At 35.9% G+C, this 20,789-nt stretch overlaps 2 protein-coding genes across 5 annotated transcripts; one reads left to right on the forward strand and one right to left on the reverse strand.

Annotated features, from left to right (window-relative positions):
* Window positions 1-3,526: 3,526 nt before the first annotated feature.
* LOC131429275 (large ribosomal subunit protein eL43) lies at window positions 3,527-4,459 on the reverse strand. The gene is made up of 3 exons (XM_058593327.1): window positions 4,339-4,459; window positions 3,957-4,085; window positions 3,527-3,802 (listed from the first exon to the last, which is right to left on the reverse strand). The coding sequence occupies exons 1-3, from the start codon at window positions 4,339-4,341 to the stop codon at window positions 3,665-3,667; spliced, it is 270 nt and encodes an 89-aa protein (XP_058449310.1). The 5' UTR covers window positions 4,342-4,459; the 3' UTR covers window positions 3,527-3,664.
* A 5,454-nt stretch (window positions 4,460-9,913) lies between these two features.
* On the forward strand, window positions 9,914-18,912 carry LOC131429286 (transmembrane 9 superfamily member 2). Of its 4 annotated transcripts, none has more exons than XM_058593339.1 (7): window positions 9,918-10,693; window positions 11,577-11,917; window positions 12,002-12,155; window positions 14,117-14,398; window positions 15,326-16,515; window positions 16,580-16,739; window positions 17,286-18,912. In XM_058593339.1, exons 4-7 carry the CDS (start codon window positions 14,255-14,257, stop codon window positions 17,787-17,789), a joined length of 1,998 nt encoding a protein of 665 aa, XP_058449322.1. In that variant the 5' UTR covers window positions 9,918-10,693; window positions 11,577-11,917; window positions 12,002-12,155; window positions 14,117-14,254; the 3' UTR covers window positions 17,790-18,912. The 4 variants fall into 4 exon arrangements, with proteins under 4 accessions (XP_058449324.1, XP_058449322.1, XP_058449321.1 ...); XM_058593338.1 differs by having other exon boundaries at window positions 9,918-10,351; window positions 10,412-10,693; window positions 11,577-12,155; XM_058593341.1 differs by lacking the exon at window positions 14,117-14,398 and having other exon boundaries at window positions 9,914-10,693; window positions 11,577-12,155.
* The last annotated feature ends 1,877 nt before the right edge of the window (window positions 18,913-20,789 follow it).

A 20,789-nucleotide genomic window follows, 5' to 3' on the forward strand; every position in this document is an offset into this window, starting at 1 on the left:
ACAATACCAATCAAAATACAGTAACTTAAAGGGAAAAAATCAGAACGCTGTATTTGGGTAAAAAACACAGTACGAACAAATACAAATTATAATACGGAGTACTCCGACAAATTTTCAAGGACACATTTTGCATCGTGCGGTACATTGTCATGATACACTGTCAGAGTGACAATGTACTTTAACGAATTTTCTATAAAACTAGCAACACTGAAGAGTAAGAACAAGTTCACTATAGTTACTGTTTATTATAGTGAAAACATGTAAACATATTACTTACATATTTTGATCCTTAGGAAAACTACCGAGCGAAATTACGGACGACCCTGTTCGTGTGTCACATCCCTCTACTAAGCAACTTCTCACCATTTCTAAAGCTTCTCGGTTTATTAGCCGGCGATATTTAGACTGATTGTTGCAGTACAGCAACGATAAACAAACAAGTTTGTTTTGCACCGTAGCAACTAGCATAAAGCGTTGCCAGAAACGATATCCTTTCACATTTTCACACTATCGCAACGAAAGGGCGATATTTGCTAGGCTTACTTGTTCATGCTGTGAACCAAACATTGGCGATTCGTTTATATGGGACTTAGGGGTATTATTATTTGTATTTGGTACGACTACGAGCGGTATGTATGTACGACGTTTGAAAGTTCGATTGATTCCAACGTAAACAGTAATACGAATTTGATATACTTTCGAACGTATCGCATACGGCCAAAAATAAGAATGAAGGTGTATACATGGGTGTTCTCTGTGAGTTAAGCTCACGGTACACGATGTTCAAATTCCCAGTAAACTCAAACATCGGACGGGTCGTGTACGAAAGCTGGGGACGGGTATAGCGTGATCGGTTCATCGAAGCCTTTTATGCAGCCCACGTGGGTTCCCAACCCCGGACACAGGGTTAGATAGTTTTTTCTGGCAGCGCAGCGCAACGAACGGGCCAATATTGTGATCAATCGGACCGAAGCAACTCGACAATATTCACTGGGTTGATAGTAAGCCAGGGTACAAATCCGTGTACAAGTTTCAAATGGTCTTTTACACGGAAAATTGTACATAAGTTCAACGCGGTGCCTGTTATCTCGAATACTGATTTGAAGTCGAGTAATCAGTAAAATATCATTACTTACCTTAATTAAGTCTGTGTTATTTGCTGTAATTCGTAAATTTCTTCATGTAGCTTATACCAAATACAAATAATTTGCATTTGATTGTACCATGGTCGCTCGTGGCACCGATACTTCGTAAATCACACCCCTTTGATAGATCCAGCTTGCTAAATACCTGTCGCAGGTGTCAGTCATGTGAAGTGGCAGAAAAAAAAGAAACTCCCAGGATGATACAGGAGATTGAGAGTTTGGGACAGGTCTAACGAGCCACCCGGAAAAAACTTGTTACGAATAATTTAGCAAAATAAAGTGGTCACTACTAATGAGTTCCATTGTATTATTCCTATGCAATAATTGTTCCTATTGTTTAATTCAACGTTGATTTTTAATGTGTGACGCATACACTGAGGGCTGTTTTGCGCGGTTTTGATTCATGAAACGTCGAGATCTGGTGTTATCTCAAAATAGATTTTTGAAAGGAAAAAAAACGATTTTGGTTCTTTTTTTTGAGAGTTTTGAGATTGCCGAAATCGAATTTCGACATTTCAAATCAACAAAAAATTGTTTTTAGTTTTGAGATTTTTTACACGGATTCCTGAAGTTGTGATTTTTTTACGTGGATTTCAAAAGCGCGTATTTAAGCGGATTTCTGAGCTTACGTGTTTTTTTGCGCGGTTTTTTTACACTGTACGTATCCCCTGGGTAAAAAAAGACCTGTGTATTTATTTTCTAATCAATTATTATATTGAATTTGAAACAACACCTACTGCTAGAAACTATTGCTGACATAAAAACGTGCCTAATCCACCTAGCAGTGATGTGATATTTTTTTAATTGATTCACATGTTTTCTGCATCAATATTTGTTTGTCTATCAAATATTGTGTTTAGAACGACTGGTCATTGATTGCTTTAGTAAAATAAAGGAGACAAAATATTTATTAAAATAAGACATTTTCAAAAAACATACATCTTTTCATGAAAACATTTGAGTTTTATAAAGTTTTCTTATAAAATAAGTCACCAGACCACTTGCTGGGAATAGCTGCTATATAGAGTACATTTCAAATATTTTAACATCATACAGAAAAGTTAGGTTTGAAATTAAATTCTAGATTGATACTAGATCCGTCTCTCGATACATATCAATTATTTTGAAAAGATTAGCTACACTGAAGAAAAGGCAATACAGAGTTTCATAAGATTAGGACTTATGAATCAAGTAGAAATCAACTCGATTTTTTTTTATATCTATGCACGGTATACTGCCCATACTTGCATATCACTCCTATATGGGAAATCGGCATGTCGAGGAAAAGACGATCAAAATTTCATTTCCCAATTTTTTGATTTATTGTGCTACCTAATGCTAAATCATGGTTTTATTACATGATATATCGGTAATACAATTTTACTATTCAAATATTGCAACAAATGAAATTATTGAAATTTGCACTGAATGGGACTGACATGCGGGTACTTTGCATATGGGACAGACATGACTTGATATTTTTTTCACATTTTACTGAACAAACCCTCAACTATTATTGCAATTTCTTATAGTATATTGAGGACAGATTTTATTCCTCAACCTAACTCAAAATTGGCTAAAATCGATATGGGACTAATATGCGAGTATGGGCAGTATAATACACCCCTATTCTGTATTTCGATCGACTCGGATTTTGTCGAACGAATGTAGAAATTTGCATTCTTTAATTCGATCGAGTGATGCTTTTGTATGGAAAACTCGAACTCGATCGAGCTACAGAATGCAAAATTTCAAATTCGATCGAATGAATCTGATTCCAACGAAAAACAGAATCGGGGTGACCATTTGCTTTGTATATTTAATCAATAGTCCATAATATGAAAATGTAACTTCATCGAAGCGAATTGAATTAACCCTCACCGTACAATGGGGTTAGGCTAACCCCACGAAACAAATGCTTTCAATTTTTATCAAAAACGCAAAAAATAGTTAATGACTGGTTCATGATTTTCCTGATAAAATTCTATACAAAACAACGTTCCAAATCGGTCAGCAAAAGTTATACGCGATCAAAATCGTGTGTGATTACCCTCACCCCAATTGTACGCTGAAGGTGAATTTCGGAGCCGAACTTTCTGGTTACTTCAAAAGTGTCAAACGTAGCGTTTTCAACGGCGCTACTACACCGGTGTAGGGCAGGAAAGAATTGGAACAAGTACAGTCTGTGCAAAAACGAAGACGCCATAAAGTAAAACCATTGAATAATTGATTCGTTGACTTCCGACAATTATTTTATCTGAATGTAAGAAACAATTGCTTTGATACACCGATGACCATATTTTTTTAAATGAAACTATGAATAGTAAAATTTACCATTTTCAATTATTTTAAGGGGCTTTCTTTCGTATAAGCATAAAACATTTCTCTTCCTGGTGCATCCAAATCTATCTGACCATATATTGTTCTACCCTTGTCGATATGCTTTCAAAGGGCCGTGAAACCAAGTGTCTGGCTAACACGCTCGTAATATTGATTATAAATAACGGAAAGCAATCAATTTACAGTTCACGCAGACGACGTACAGCCGATCGTACCGAGGCGGCTGCGGTGGTAGAATACACCCAAGCACCACCAGCGACGACCCGTTTGCACCGTTTACAGGACCAGATTCCAACGCAAGATCGCTTCATGGCATCCTGTAATGCAAATTTCAGTGAAATTCAATAATACTTTGTTTTGCAGCAACATAACGCAGCTGTCTTGGATTCTAACTAAAAAATATACTTATCCGCTTCTGAATGGGATGGATTACTAAACTTTACACAAGAAATATGTCAAAATATCACAAACCTTTCCGCAGAACGTGCAGGTGTACTTGGCGTGTTGGGTGATCTCCATTTTTTTCACCATCTTACGAAGTGAAGCACCATATCGGGTGCCATATTTACCGACTATTCCGACCTTTCTAGTACGCTTGGCCTAAAAGATAGAATAATTAACAAAATAATAGTATCCAGATTAGCAAGCAATGTTGACATTCTTTCGTTCCAAATCATAACCTATGCCACACACACACCAACCACAGAAATAATACACAACACCGTCTGTCAATCTCCCCCTCAACGATTCATAATTGTAGGAAAATCCGTATGTATTCGGCATGCACTTTCATAATTTAGATCGTTTTCAACACTCACAAATCTATAAAATTATCTAAAGTTAAAAAACTAACCATTTTATTAAATTATCCCTAAAAATTATTGAAACTGAGAGCTGCAACAAAATGCGTGCAGTTCTTTCAATCGGAGATGTTGGAAAAGAGAAAGAGATACAGCAAGCGGAAATAGATCGGCTGTCAAAAGTGACACTTTGGATGCGTGCGGTTGGAAAATAACACAAAAATTTTGAGAACGTGTCTATCCACAGGGTGTACTAATAGGCATCACGCCGAACTTAAAAACACGTAGAAGTTAATGCATTACATTACCAAATATCTGAAAACAAATAACATTTTTCTGTGCATATAACCTCTATGTGCGAATCATTCAGATTTATGAAAGCTTAATCTGATTGTATTCACTGGAACGATTGCCTATATATTAAGTGAAATTGCAGGCGATTAAAATAATTATAAAGAACTTCTGCTGAACCATCTAACATGAATTCACTATGGCTGTTATCGCTGTATTATAGTTTTGTATAGCATTATTGAATCAGATTTAGTTATTTTGTAATGCTCCAACCACCAACGGTAATAAATGAGCGAGTTAAACAGTTTAATTTTGCGTCCGGCTAACTGGATTACTCTAAGGGTGCGTTTACGTAGTTATAGTAAATGCATTCATTTTCGATGCAAGCATGTAACGCACATCTGAATCGATTGCATAAATTTATATCAGTGTAATGATGGGCTATTCTTGTAGTTTTCTTAACAGTTTGTTATTGTTTCAGGTGTCAAAGTTGATATTACAAGCAGGGAAATAAGACTTTCCGTTGATTTAAGTTTAGTTTAAATTAATTGTGCAGGTGAAGATTCGTACATATTTTTAAGGGTTCTACAAATATTCTGTAGATGCAGATTTAAATTTTTTCAAACATTTGTCAAATAGGCAGATTTTTCGAATTGGTTAGTTTATTTGCTCGATCGACACAAATGTTAACACAGACTTTTTAAAACTGCAGAAATTTGAACCTTCGATCTGGCATCGTTAATTACAAGTTACAATATCTACCTATGGCTGATATACGGAAACGTTCTCTGGAAAGAGAAGAAAAGAACAAATCTATCGACATAACCAGTTTATTCGAACTGGTTTCGGAAGAAGAATTAATATATTCAGTACGTCACCCATATCACAAATTCGTGCATCGGTCAATGCAACATGGAGGCGCATCGCTCAAAAGTTAGAAACAGGTAAATTAGTAGACTTCCTGATTTTGAAGAATAATCTCTATTTGATAATATTTATTTTAGATCCTCAATCTTGCAAAGATATCAAATTGTTTGGATCTCTCGTTCCATCAGTAATTTAAATGATTATGTTAATTTAAGAACGTAATGTAATTGAACCAGCTTGATCTTTAATAAATGTAAACTACTGCCAAAAGGACAAGGTCGGTGTGTTTTTGTGTATGTAATAAAAATGTGCCCTAGATTATCTCGGTGATGCCTTGACAGATTTTCACAAACTTAGATTGAAATGAAAGTTATCTTGGTCCCATAGCCTAATATTAGATATTATTTGCATCGTACTTCCGCAGTGAGAATGGCATACACAAAGTATGTCTATTGTTCAGCAAGTTGCGGCATAACCGATGACTTCATATCATATGAATTGAAGGATATTATATCGTTTCTCACCCAATGCAGTAAGGAGCTATAGTCAGAAGGGATCATTGTTCTTACTAGAGTGAGTGAAACCTCTAAATCCTTTCGAAGGTTGGAGGTATTATTAAGTGTGCATTTTGTCACCAGCAGATCGTTGCAAACTGATGTTTCTTTTGTGCTCTTTTCCTGCTTATGTACTACTTAATTCCTCTCCATGTTCTTCTTATCCTTCCCTTCCCATCAGGAAAATGACGAGAAGCCACGGCAAGGTACAAATCTCCAAATATTCAGGGGAACCTGCCACTACTATTAATTTGTTTTGACTCCCGATTCGGGTTGATGAGGGTCAAATATGCACTCAATTATCGGAAAATTACTGAGCCGATTTTACAAACTTAGGATCAAATGTAAAGTCTTATGATCTCATCGAGTACTGATGAGTAATCTTCGGATTTGACTTCATAGGACGTATTATTAAACTCGAAACGAACGATTTTTTGTACAAGCACTTATACGAAAAGACGATTCGACTCGGCTGGCCCAGGTTCCAGAATCACCATATATTGTATAAGTGTCAAAAAACACACTATTACTTCACTATGTGGATTAAAGATTATCCGAGTTATACTGTTTATATGAAAATGCTCAATGCTTTATGTAACTAACGTAAATAAAATACTATCAATTATTTGATTCAAACAAATAATTACCGGAATACTTTTTATTTTATTGTGGAACTATGTTATGCTTAGCAATACATCAATGAAATTACATTTCTCCAGATAAAATTGCATTATTTATACATGCTACCGAATTTTTTCATACCAAATTTTGCAATTTGTCGTTGTTTTTTATAATCATTGCTCGATCTCAAACTGGTGAAATTAACACTAGTGAATACGGTGGATGATTTCGCTATTTGCAAACTCACGTACAACTCTCGTTGCTTATTGTCCGATATCAAAAGGTTATGAAGCACAACGCACGCCTTAACTATTTTTTCTGTTACAATCAAACTGGCGTTAATACGATTTGAAAGAATTCTCCATGCAGCGCAAGTGATGCCGAAGGTTCGTTCAACGCATTGTCTGGCTCTTGAAATACTAGCATTATAAATTCTTTCTTCGGAAGTGAGCCACTGCCCACTTATTGGCCTCAGAATGTTGCGATGGAGTGGAAATGCTTCATATGCGACAAGGTAATATGGGAACGGTACGTAATCATTTGGAAGTGGCTTGTCAGGTGGAAAATTCAGACGATTACTAAAAAGAAGCTCTCCAAAAAGAGTTTCTTTGAACGTTCCTCCATCACTAGCACTACCATACTGGCCAATATCAATCCATGTATATAAACATGCTGCGTCGCATACCGCGAGCAGGACTATGCTGACGGTTTTTTGTAATTGTAAAGCATTGTGCCTGTAATGTAAAAAAATGTTTCTTATTGAGTTGAGCTGATAAGCAAGCTTGCGTATAATCATAATCTTTAGCCTAAAAAAGGCTGAATGCTTTTTCCTGCTCAACTACAGCTTTCGTACTGCAAATCTCCGCTTCCTACATCTGCGCCTGGATGAAAAAAATAATTTTCAAACCATTTAACGAAACTGATTACGCAGTTCATTTATATAACAATCGGTTTTAAAAGTTTGTATTGCCTTCGACCATTTTTCATTTTCCTCCTGTTCTGGACAAAAGCTGTAGCATACTGCATTGAAAAAATTGAATGGATCGCATTTGGGCGAGAAATTGTTTTTAATTTTTTTTGCGCACTGAATAATAACAACAAACCAGATGTTTCAAAATTGTCAAATTTGACATTTACTGCAATAAAATACAACCCTTGGAAGCCAGGGTTGTGCTAATTTTTCATAACGTTATGCATTACACGCTCGCATTTCGTGCAAAATGCACGTAAAATTGTGAAATATTCAATACTGTTTTTTATCAGTAATTTCTCAGGTACATAATGTTTTTATAGCGTCAATTCTTCTAAAAATTAATATACTATCGAAAATTGCATATTTACATGAAAGCACAAAACCTGCATTTTATGCATGTTTTACGTAAACGCACCCTAATACGCATTGTTAAATGTAAGTATTTTACTCATTGCTTTTCGTGTATATTGAACTTATGAACAGTCCGGATCAATTCAGAGTTTTGAATTACAGCTACACGTTCGATATAATAAATAATTATTCGTTCGTCGACAAGAATTAAATTATTTTGTTCCAGCTCTACATCATACTTAAATAGAGCTATGTCTTAATAGGATATAGGTAGGACTTCTCTATGAACATCGATAGAGCTTAAATCGACGTTAAATGAATGACTCTATGATTTTTCATATACCTTTTAAATAGGACCCCTCGATGAAATCGGTTCACCGTCAGTTGCAGTACAATTATTATTTAAAACAAAACAACAATGTTTGTGTATGCAAAATTAATGTTAAGTTGCATTGTGAAAGAAATCGTGGTATTTTGCTGCATATCGAGTGGATGTTGAAACAGGAAAGTAAGAATCAATTAGAATTATTACTAAGAATCTGTTTGCTTTGTTATATTCTTTATACGAAGCATTAAAGTGAATCAAAGTAAGAAAAAATTGTGTGCGGTATGTTTACAATCTTCCAAACTTGTGTTGTTGCTATGGAATTTTACCGTCGTTTTCCAATGTTTATCGACGGTTATTATCGGAGGGTCAACAAAGTTGCATTATTACCAAGTTCACTGGTTCACGGTTACTGATACAACATTTTTGATGAACTGTATGGACATTGTAACACAGACTAACAGACAGGACACTCAAATTAGATTTTTCAATCATTTTAACGGTCATTTCGAATATTCCTTTATTTGGGACAGTACTCACATGTGTCATGATGGCGCCACGTTACCCTATCAAAAACATCCTGTCTGTCATCTAGACTGTGTTTATTTTTTTCATTTACCAACAGAGTTGCCATTCATACAGAATTACCTGTAATGTATTGATTTGTATACGTTCATGCGAATTTCATGCAGGATACAGATTTAATACATATTGCCAAAATTATATACATAATTGTGCCTACTTCTCATCCTCCAACGCAATACAAAATCGAACCCGTTTTGTTACAATATTTACTTGCTTCTGGTCTGCCACCACTTAATTTCGGGAAAAACTACCAACACAACAAAAATAGTCTAGATGAACAACGTTGAGTCAAATAAATGGTTACCTTCCAGCATCGCGAAAAAGTTAAATATATTATCAACGTAATCCAATAATTTATTGTGACGATTCATTTTCAAATATTTTGATGAAATCAGGCATCCCTGCAAGCAGCTGATCGGTGTTGACAAACGAGGGGAAACCAACCAGTAAAAAAACTTGTGCATAACACAAGGGGTGTACAGATAGTAAATAGTTCGCGCAGTACAATATAGGTGGAACTAGTGCATCACGAAAAATTATTTTTATGATAATTTACTCATACTGTCATGTCTGTTAGTCTGTGATTGTAATCTTGAGTTTATTTTTGGCGAGGCCTCCCTATATCAATCGAAGTTGAACTGCTATTTAATGAAATGCAATGTGTGAATAATCAACTATCAAAATCGTCGGTCGTGTTAGAGGAATCAAAAGAATGACATCATTATGGCATGTTATGGTTGGCTCGTAAAATCATAGGTCAATTCAAACTGATTTTTCAATGGTTTACTATTGAAATACTAAAACGACATTACAAAACACTCTTAAGTTGGTTGTTTTTGAATCGATTGTTAGTAAAATTATAAAAATTCATAAATCAATTAACAAAGTTATAAGCGTCCAAAATTATGACAGAAAAAGGTTCCGTGGATAGTTTTGCATATTTTAATTGACATCCGGCCCCGTTTAGTGAAGGACAAGGTAATGAATTTTCGGTTAATTTTTCAAAAGGGTGTATAAGCAAGTGAGAGTTTCTCTTTGTTAACTTTCTCTTCTATAAATTACCAAGCGGTTTCCACGTTTATCACTCAATTCTTTGCATGAAATGATACCCGAAACTTTCGAGTTTCAAACAGAATAGTGATATCAAAGAAAATCTTTTTAATCACATCACAATAATCGAAAGAGAGAGTGGTTAAAGAGAAACTGTCACTTGCTTATACGCCCTAATGAAAAATCAACCAAGAATTGTGAATATCATTGTGAATCCGTGTATATCGTTTGAGGACGCATTCCTAGCTAAACGCAGCCAAATTCAGTGACATTTTCGTATACGTCGATTATTTGATGTCAAAAATGGTTTTTTCTCCAGACAAGAAAATTTTTTACATTTTGTGAGACGACGACGGTATATTTCAGCAAAATGAAACGATTTGTATAAATTCAAGTGTGTAGAAAATTATTTGCGCCGGTGTGTTAATTATTAGGGCACAGTAAACATTGTAATTATTTTCGTAACTAATCACAAAGTTTCGTACATGAAGAAATTTAATATTTAACAGGAAACCATTTCGCTGAAAAAAGTATAGTGCGATAAAAATTACATTTCGACAAGCAAAAGGTTGCAAACAGTGAGCCCTTACAACAGAAGCTTAAAATACTTTGCGTAAGGCTGACTGTATCAAGGACACATTGACAAAATGGAATCACGGAGCGGCTGTTTCTCTGCAGCCGGTTCACTGTTAACTCTTGTATTAATCTGTGGGATGACGAATGGATTCTATTTGCCAGGATTAGCTCCAGTCAATTATTGTCGACAATCGGAAATGCAGAAATCATGCAAGGTATGAAATCTATTAGCAAAAACTAACCGGTATTTTCACTACCGCAAAACAAGTGCCCACATGGATGACAACTCATCAACTTCAGATTGTTACTGATATGAACGCCTGTAGAACAACAATGATACCAACAATTTTCATATCAAAACAGAAACATGACACGATTCATATAGAAACAAAACATAAGTGGCCCTTTTCCGCAACGTTGCTCATTAGCGATTGGGCTTTAAAAAAATAGTTACTAATATTATGGTTAATATGGCCTAGCTGATTTTTTTTCTATCATTTATTTTATCCCGGCTTTAATTATTTTGGCCTGGCTGATTCATCAAAGAATGAATTGACATATTATATTGATTTGACAGGTAAAATGGTATGGTAAAATTTTCCACTTTGAATCAATAATTCAAATTCCCTGGCGTGCATCAATTATTCAAAATGATTTTACTTTAGGTGACCAAAGCTCATAATAGAACCGTACTCTGATAAATTGATATGGTATTAGACTGAGCTTAAGGTATAGAAAACATAGTTGTTTTGTTTGTATGAGTCCTTGTTATCTGTTCGATAGAAACATACTTGGGTTATACTCAGCAAAATCGAATCAATAAGTCGTGTTACTAAGAAAGAAATTTAATTGGGTAGAACCTTCGGAGATGTTCCGGCTTTGCACGGCAGTTCTCAGTTACGCATATGTGGCATCTTCTCAAAAGCGAACACTCCACAGACAATCACCAATCTAAGATACATTCTGACCCCCGGGTGGATACTAATATCTGAGATTTTTACTCTGTGTCATGTGGCGTACAAGCTGAATATACAAACAGAAATGCATTTAGCAGAGAAATTATTATCGAAGTCATAACGTTTTTCTTTCTAATTTTAGTCCGAAGTAACCCTCTACGTAAATCGTCTTAACACGGAAGAATCGGTCATCCCATACGAGTATCATCATTTCGACTTTTGCCCGATTGATGAAGCCAACTCGCCTGTGGAGAATCTCGGTCAGGTAGTGTTTGGAGAGCGCATTCGTCCCGGACCGTATAAGATTGAGTTCCTGGAACAACGGACATGTGAAAAAGCTTGCACTAAATACTACGTCAGAGTTTTGAATTACAGCTACACGTTCGATATAATAAATAATTATTCGTTCGTCGACAAGAATTAAATTATTTTGTTCCAGCTCTACATCATACTTAAATAGAGCTATGTCTTAATAGGATATAGGTAGGACTTCTCTATGAACATCGATAGAGCTTAAATCGACGTTAAATGAATGACTCTATGATTTTTCATATACCTTTTAAATAGGACCCCTCGATGAAATCGGTTCACCGTCAGTTGCAGTACAATTATTATTTGAAACAAAACAACAATGTTTGTGTATGCAAAATTAATGTTAAGTTGCATTGTGAAAGAAATCGTGGTATTTTGCTGCATATCGAGTGGATGTTGAAACAGGAAAGTAAGAATCAATTAGAATTATTACTAAGAATCTGTTTGCTTTGTTATATTCTTTATACGAAGCATTAAAGTGAATCAAAGTAAGAAAAAATTGTGTGCGGTATGTTTACAATCTTCCAAACTTGTGTTGTTGCTATGGAATTTTACCGTCGTTTTCCAATGTTTATCGACGGTTATTATCGGAGGGTCAACAAAGTTGCATTATTACCAAGTTCACTGGTTCACGGTTACTGATACAACATTTTTGATGAACTGTATGGACATTGTAACACAGACTAACAGACAGGACACTCAAATTAGATTTTTCAATCATTTTAACGGTCATTTCGAATATTCCTTTATTTGGGACAGTACTCACATGTGTCATGATGGCGCCACGTTACCCTATCAAAAACATCCTGTCTGTCATCTAGACTGTGTTTATTTTTTTCATTTACCAACAGAGTTGCCATTCATACAGAATTACCTGTAATGTATTGATTTGTATACGTTCATGCGAATTTCATGCAGGATACAGATTTAATACATATTGCCAAAATTATATACATAATTGTGCCTACTTCTCATCCTCCAACGCAATACAAAATCGAACCCGTTTTGTTACAATATTTACTTGCTTCTGGTCTGCCACCACTTAATTTCGGGAAAAACTACCAACACAACAAAAATAGTCTAGATGAACAACGTTGAGTCAAATAAATGGTTACCTTCCAGCATCGCGAAAAAGTTAAATATATTATCAACGTAATCCAATAATTTATTGTGACGATTCATTTTCAAATATTTTGATGAAATCAGGCATCCCTGCAAGCAGCTGATCGGTGTTGACAAACGAGGGGAAACCAACCAGTAAAAAAACTTGTGCATAACACAAGGGGTGTACAGATAGTAAATAGTTCGCGCAGTACAATATAGGTGGAACTAGTGCATCACGAAAAATTATTTTTATGATAATTTACTCATACTGTCATGTCTGTTAGTCTGTGATTGTAATCTTGAGTTTATTTTTGGCGAGGCCTCCCTATATCAATCGAAGTTGAACTGCTATTTAATGAAATGCAATGTGTGAATAATCAACTATCAAAATCGTCGGTCGTGTTAGAGGAATCAAAAGAATGACATCATTATGGCATGTTATGGTTGGCTCGTAAAATCATAGGTCAATTCAAACTGATTTTTCAATGGTTTACTATTGAAATACTAAAACGACATTACAAAACACTCTTAAGTTGGTTGTTTTTGAATCGATTGTTAGTAAAATTATAAAAATTCATAAATCAATTAACAAAGTTATAAGCGTCCAATATTATGACAGAAAAAGGTTCCGTGGATAGTTTTGCATATTTTAATTGACATCCGGCCCCGTTTAGTGAAGGACAAGGTAATGAATTTTCGGTTAATTTTTCAAAAGGGTGTATAAGCAAGTGACAGTTTCTCTTTGTTTACTTTCTCTTCTATAAATTACCAAGCGGTTTCCACGTTTATCACTCAATTCTTTGCATGAAATGATACCCGAAACTTTCGAGTTTCAAACAGAATAGTGATATCAAAGAAAATCTTTTTAATCACATCACAATAATCGAAAGAGAGAGTGGTTAAAGAGAAACTGTCACTTGCTTATACGCCCTAATGAAAAATCAACCAAGAATTGTGAATATCATTGTGAATCCGTGTATATCATTTGAGGACGCACTCCTAGCTAAACGCAGCCAAATTCAGTGACATTTTCGTATACGTCGATTATTTGATGTCAAAAATGGTTTTTTCTCCAGACAAGAAAATTTTTTACATTTTGTGAGACGACGAGGGTATATTTCAGCAAAATGAAACGATTTGTATAAATTCAAGTGTGTAGAAAATTATTTGCGCCGGTGTGTTAATTATTAGGGCACAGTAAACATTGTAATTATTTTCGTAACTAATCACAAAGTTTCGTACATGAAGAAACTTAATATTTAACAGGAAACCATTTCGCTGAAAAAAGTATAGTGCGATAAAAATTACATTTCGACAAGCAAAAGGTTGCAAACAGTGAGCCCTTACAACAGAAGCTTAAAATACTTTGCGTAAGGCTGACTGTATCAAGGACACATTGACAAAATGGAATCACGGAGCGGCTGTTTCTCTGCAGCCGGTTCACTGTTAACTCTTGTATTAATCTGTGGGATGACGAATGGATTCTATTTGCCAGGATTAGCTCCAGTCAATTATTGTCGACAATCGGAAATGCAGAAATCATGCAAGGTATGAAATCTATTAGCAAAAACTAACCGGTATTTTCACTACCGCAAAACAAGTGCCCACATGGATGACAACTCATCAACTTCAGATTGTTACTGATATGAACGCCTGTAGAACAACAATGATACCAACAATTTTCATATCAAAACAGAAACATGACACGATTCATATAGAAACAAAACATAAGTGGCCCTTTTCCGCAACGTTGCTAATTAGCGATTGGGCTTTAAAAAAATAGTTACTAATATTATGGTTAATATGGCCTAGCTGATTTTTTTTCTATCATTTATTTTATCCCGGCTTTAATTATTTTGGCCTGGCTGATTCATCAAAGAATGAATTGTTCATTAATAGATATTCCTTCATGTGTAAATCTTAATATTAATAATATTAGATGACATAGGATTATATTGATTTGACAGGTAAAATTTTCCACTTTGAATCAATAATTCAAATTCCCTGGCGTGCATCAATTATTCAAAATGATTTTACTTTAGGTGACCAAAGCTCATAATAGAACCGTACTCTGATAAATTGATATGGTATTAGACTGAGCTTAAGGTATAGAAAACATAGTTGTTTTGTTTGTATGAGTCCTTGTTATCTGTTCGATAGAAACATACTTGGGTTATACTCAGCAAAATCGAATCAATAAGTCGTGTTACTAAGAAAGAAATTTAATTGGGTAGAACCTTCGGAGATGTTCCGGCTTTGCACGGCAGTTCTCAGTTACGCATATGTGGCATCTTCTCAAAAGCGAACACTCCACAGACAATCACCAATCTAAGATACATTCTGACCCCCGGGTGGATACTAATATCTGAGATTTTTACTCTGTGTCATGTGGCGTACAAGCTGAATATACAAACAGAAATGCATTTAGCAGAGAAATTATTATCGAAGTCATAACGTTTTTCTTTCTAATTTTAGTCCGAAGTAACCCTCTACGTAAATCGTCTTAACACGGAAGAATCGGTCATCCCATACGAGTATCATCATTTCGACTTTTGCCCGATTGATGAAGCCAACTCGCCTGTGGAGAATCTCGGTCAGGTAGTGTTTGGAGAGCGCATTCGTCCCGGACCGTATAAGATTGAGTTCCTGGAACAACGGACATGTGAAAAAGCTTGCACTAAATACTACGTCGGTGGCGACTCAGACAGTGATCGTCGGTTGATGATACTGAAGAAGGGCATGAGTTTGAACTACCAGCACCATTGGATTGTCGATAATATGCCAGTGACCTGGTGCTACCCGCTGGATAACGATCGTCAATACTGCAGCACAGGTTTTCCGATGGGTTGTTTGGTTAGACGAAATCCGGATGTGGACGAAGGGTGTCTGGTAAATCCGAGTTATAACAGAGCTGGCTATTACTATCCATTCAATCACGTTGATTTGACCATAACTTATCACAGCGGTGCCACGGAAGAATGGGGTGTGGCTTTTAAACAGAATGGTGGTCGAATTATCTCGGTCAAGGTAGTGCCATCATCAATCAACCACAAGAATCCTGATCAACCGGATTGTAATAATAAGGAACCTATTGAAATTCCATCCAATAATCTGCCGAACGGACAGAAAATGAACATTACTTATACCTACTCTGTCCGGTTTGTGCAAAATAATACGATAAAATGGTCATCACGTTGGGATTACATTCTAGAATCGATGCCACATACCAATATTCAGTGGTTCAGCATTTTGAACTCCCTCGTCATTGTGCTGTTCCTTTCCGGTATGGTCGCTATGATCATGCTGAGAACCTTGCACAAAGATATCGCCCGGTACAACCAAATGGACTCCGGAGAAGATGCTCAGGAAGAGTTTGGCTGGAAATTAGTTCACGGTGATGTTTTCAGACCACCACGGAAAGGAATGTTACTGTCAGTTCTGCTTGGTTCAGGCATTCAGGTGTTCTGTATGACGCTGGTAACGTTAGCTTTCGCCTGTTTGGGTTTCCTCTCGCCGGCTAATCGTGGCGCACTGATGACCTGTTCCATGGTTTTGTTCGTGCTTCTTGGAACACCGGCCGGCTACGTTTCCGCTCGTATCTATAAGAGTTTTGGCGGAATTAAATGGAAGAGCAACGTACTTCTCACTTCTATGCTGAGTCCTGGGTAATTTTATATTCGATTTGTTTTAATTTTAACTACTATGCTGACGCCTATGTTATTTCAACAGTATTGTATTCGGGCTTTTCTTCATCATGAATTTGATATTATGGAGTAAAGGTAGTTCAGGAGCTGTTCCATTTTCAACACTGATTGCGCTGTTAGCTCTGTGGTTCGGAGTTTCAGTCCCACTCACCTTCGTTGGAGCATACTTTGGATTCCGTAAGAGGGTAAGTTAAACTGTGAAACTGTTGATTTTCAGATTGATATTTACATGAGAACAGGTCAACTCTAATAGAAATCCTAATTTTAAAAAAAAATTCAAGTTTTTTAATAAAAGAATCGAATAGATAAGGTTTTTGACAAATCAACGTCTTGGAATACCTTTTGTATGGCTGATTTCCGAGAGACCCTGGAATATGCAGAATCGATCGAACACCCAAAGAAGGACTCACTGAATACAAAGCAAATCAATTGGAAGGATCAAAAGGACTACGGCATGAGGTTTTCGAAGAGTTTTTCGAGCCAAAAAGCCAGCAACGAACAGCTCAATGGTTTATTTGAAGTGCTGCTTCGACGATCTTTAGGATAATTAAATACTAGGAACGTGACCCTTGAGCCAATGTGAATTGATTCTTTGTTTCAGATACAATTACGACAACTCGAACATGAGATTCTATTATTTCATTAACGTTCAACTCATACATCAAACTTACGTTTTACTTGATAGATATTTCCCTCCTAACATGATGTCAATTATGCGTATATCCTTACAGTCATTGGAACATCCCGTGCGCACCAACCAAATACCTCGTCAGATTCCGGACCAATCGATCTACACGCAGCCAATACCGGGCATCATCATGGGTGGCGTGCTTCCGTTCGGCTGCATCTTTATTCAGCTATTCTTCATTCTCAATTCGCTCTGGTCCAGCCAGATGTACTACATGTTCGGCTTTCTGTTTCTGGTGTTCTTGATTCTGGTCATCACCTGCTCAGAGACGACGATTCTGCTGTGCTACTTCCACTTGTGTGCAGAGGACTACCACTGGTGGTGGCGATCGTTCCTGACATCGGGCTTCACGGCGGTCTATCTGTTCATATACTGCTGTCACTACTTTGCGACCAAGCTGCAGATCGGGGATGCGGCTTCAACTTTCCTTTACTTTGGCTATACACTGATCATGGTGTTCCTTTTCTTCTTACTAACAGGTTCAATCGGATTTTTCGCCTGTTTCTGGTTTATCCGTAAGATTTACAGTGTTGTGAAAGTGGACTAAGCGATGACCATTCGATTTGTCTCTATGAAACACCCCATTAGCTTCATTCTCTATTTTTGAAGTAGTTCCAACTTGTCTACTAGTATAAGCCTATTATTTAAAAAAAATACAGAAAATAGAGCCGACTAAAAAGTGAATGAGTATTGACGATGCACTTAAAATGATTAAAATTATTTTATGCAAGAAAATACTGGTACTGCTTTATATCGGTTTATTTAAATTTGATCCAATTTGGACAATGAAAATCGTGATGGAAAACAATCATTCACTTAAAGCAAACTAAAGTAGCATCTGTGAATGCAACAAAATAGACACAATGATTGAGCGCAAAGTAGAAGGTGTGATCATAATTAGAAAGAAGAATAAATGCTTTTTTATGTTATCGGAAGATTTACTTTTAATGAAATAGAACTGGGAGCGATCGATAAAAACCGATTCAACTATTGTCGCAATAGTATTTATCATTTAGGTGTGTATCATATTCGTATTTGATATTGATTTAGTAAACAAGAACAATATGATTTATGTTTAGGTATTTGAGCAAAATATATCGAACTGTGCAAACAAACTTAACAAGCACATCTTGCGGGACAATGAAATTCATCAGGAAAGTGTTAGTTTACAGTTTATTACCTTGTTTTACTCAAACACCTTCTAAAGCCACTGAATTATTCTTGCACTCTGAGAAAGCACAACTGATATAAAAGAAATTTATTTCGTTTTCGCTTAATCAAAGTATGGCCCGATTACTTCAGTTACTGTTTCAAACATTGAAAAAGAAATGGGCTCCGCAGATTTGTTGTTCATCTCAACCATTTTGGAAATGAATCATCAACGTAGAACACTGTATGCGCATATATTCCCCAAATTGTCATTGAACACAAAATATGAATGATGTAAAGATATTCTGAAAACTTCTATGCTCATAACTGTTTGAAATCTTTCATTTGAAGGAAGATAAAGGTAATATATTTATTTCTTCGAAAAATTTCGGTTGAAAGCGCCATTAGATATGAGCACAATGAATGCAGAGTATGATAATTGCAACAAGAACTAATAGTAATCAATAAACTAACGATACATTATAAATAATAATAAAGCTGCCTTATTTTGCTAGAAATAATACCCAAATTTCCTGATCATATCTGCGACGCGTAAATTTCCAGGTCAGGGTCTTTATTTATGGTTTCTTATAGACGTATTCAGTTTCACGAGGCGGTCTGGGGGCAACAGCCAAAGGAGAGTTGGTATTATGCGAGCAAAACGATAAATCAATTGATTCCCAGAAAGCGACAAAATATAATAATCGGACATTGAACCGAAATCTTGCAGGAAACAGTACAAGGATAGTCATCATTGCGACCGATTTCAACTCCAACATTCAGCCGGAAAAATAAAAGGTAAGATGGGAACATTGATGCTTCATCTACTTAACGAAAGGACGACCACTCACTAAACCAATGGTTCCCAAAGTTTTCTGGTCGAATACCCATTTTGATTACACTGAAGTCTTTTTTATGCGAGTTTACGTACCGCATAACTCTGAAAACTCGCATGAAAAAAAACCGCATAACTGAAAATTCGGGACTCAAAAAAAAAGCCGAAATACGAAAGGCGGAATATCGAAAGGCCGAAATACATAAGGCCGACGATGTTCTTATCTACCACATAAAGCCGAAATTTCGGAAAGCCGAAGCATAACAGGCCGATATATATATATATATATATATATATATATATATATATATATATATATATATATATATATATATATATATATATATATATATATATATATATATATATATATATATATATATATATATATATATATATATACATTTTTAGCGGTAATCCACTTGTTGTCTTTAATTAAACTAGATATTAGTTATAAAAAATTGATTCCTTTAACTTGAGTAGAAAAGATATTTATTCAAATCTGGCATCCCTGCAGTGAAGTTTGTTATTGTTTATGTGATGAGAAACCACATTTTTTCATTATTCCTCTACCAACAACTGTCTTTCGCGATTAACTTTGTTCGTTCTATTTCGCTGATCTAATTTTTCACCAGTTTTTAGAGTTGTGTGTTATTATTGTGGTAGAAAGTATTTGGTAAGAATTCTAACGTTTATAATATTTGGAAAATAAATTTCATTCCGACCTAAAAAACTGTTTCGTCCACTAGTGTTACAATTGTAGTAGAAACACTTAGAGAAAATGAGCAGCTCAAGCAAATTTTACGGCTTGACCGACGAGGAAGGAACCCCTGCATTAACTACCGTTCTTTCGCAGAAAGGAAAGTTGATGTTGAATATAAAGGGATATATGTTTAACTTGAACAAGAAGGTATGTTTGATCATTTTTATCATGTAGGTTTAAATTATTGAATGATGTTAAATTAGGTCGCGACTCGTCAGCATGGTAAAAAAATGAAAAAAATGGAAACAGTTGTAAAAGCCGTGCAATCACTGTGCTGAAAAATAGTATGCCCGAACTGGTTCGTGATGCTGGATGTCACAATCACGATGTGAACCCCTTAGACGACATGGAAAAGCGGTACAAAACGGACCTCAAACGGAAATCCAAGGAGTCCGCGGATGTTCCTGCGAAGATTATCCGGGATTATCCGGGAGGTATCGTCTCTGTATCCTCCAATAATACAGACTCGAGCTTCCAAAGAGTCACAAAAATGATAATTGCGAGACAAAGGGATTCAATCGGGAGTGATTTGCGCATTGAACAAAAAGACTGCGTTTTCGTTATCCCGGGAGAACTGAAAAAAAAAAACGATGAATGGGCAGCTTTTCCTCCAACAGTATGTCCGTTACGATGAAAGCCACATCATAATTTTTGCAACAGCAGCTAATTTGCAGCATTTGGCCAATTCGAGATATTGGCTTGTGGATGGAACATTTGCAACCGCTCCTTTGGAGTTAGCGCAAATATATTCCATTCATGGGTCAATATGCTATGAAGATTATGAATCCGTTGTGCCGCTT

The sequence above is a fragment of the Malaya genurostris genome, chromosome 2 (genome assembly GCF_030247185.1).
Source record: "Malaya genurostris strain Urasoe2022 chromosome 2, Malgen_1.1, whole genome shotgun sequence".
In the NCBI taxonomy this organism is placed as follows: Eukaryota; Metazoa; Arthropoda; class Insecta; order Diptera; family Culicidae; genus Malaya; species Malaya genurostris.

Bases quoted from the DNA above. Each gene is read 5' to 3' on its own strand.
- LOC131429275 (XM_058593327.1), bottom strand. The intron at 3,803-3,956 runs GTTTGTGATATT...TTTGCATTACAG, and splicing joins CCTGCACGTTCTGCGGAAAG to GATGCCATGAAGCGATCTTG.
- LOC131429286 (XM_058593339.1), top strand. From the start codon at position 14,255: ATGGAATCACGGAGCGGCTGTTTCTCTGCAGCCGGTTCACTGTTAACT. The intron at 14,399-15,325 runs GTATGAAATCTA...TTCTAATTTTAG, and splicing joins AAATGCAGAAATCATGCAAG to TCCGAAGTAACCCTCTACGT. The intron at 16,740-17,285 runs GTAAGTTAAACT...ATATCCTTACAG, and splicing joins ACTTTGGATTCCGTAAGAGG to TCATTGGAACATCCCGTGCG.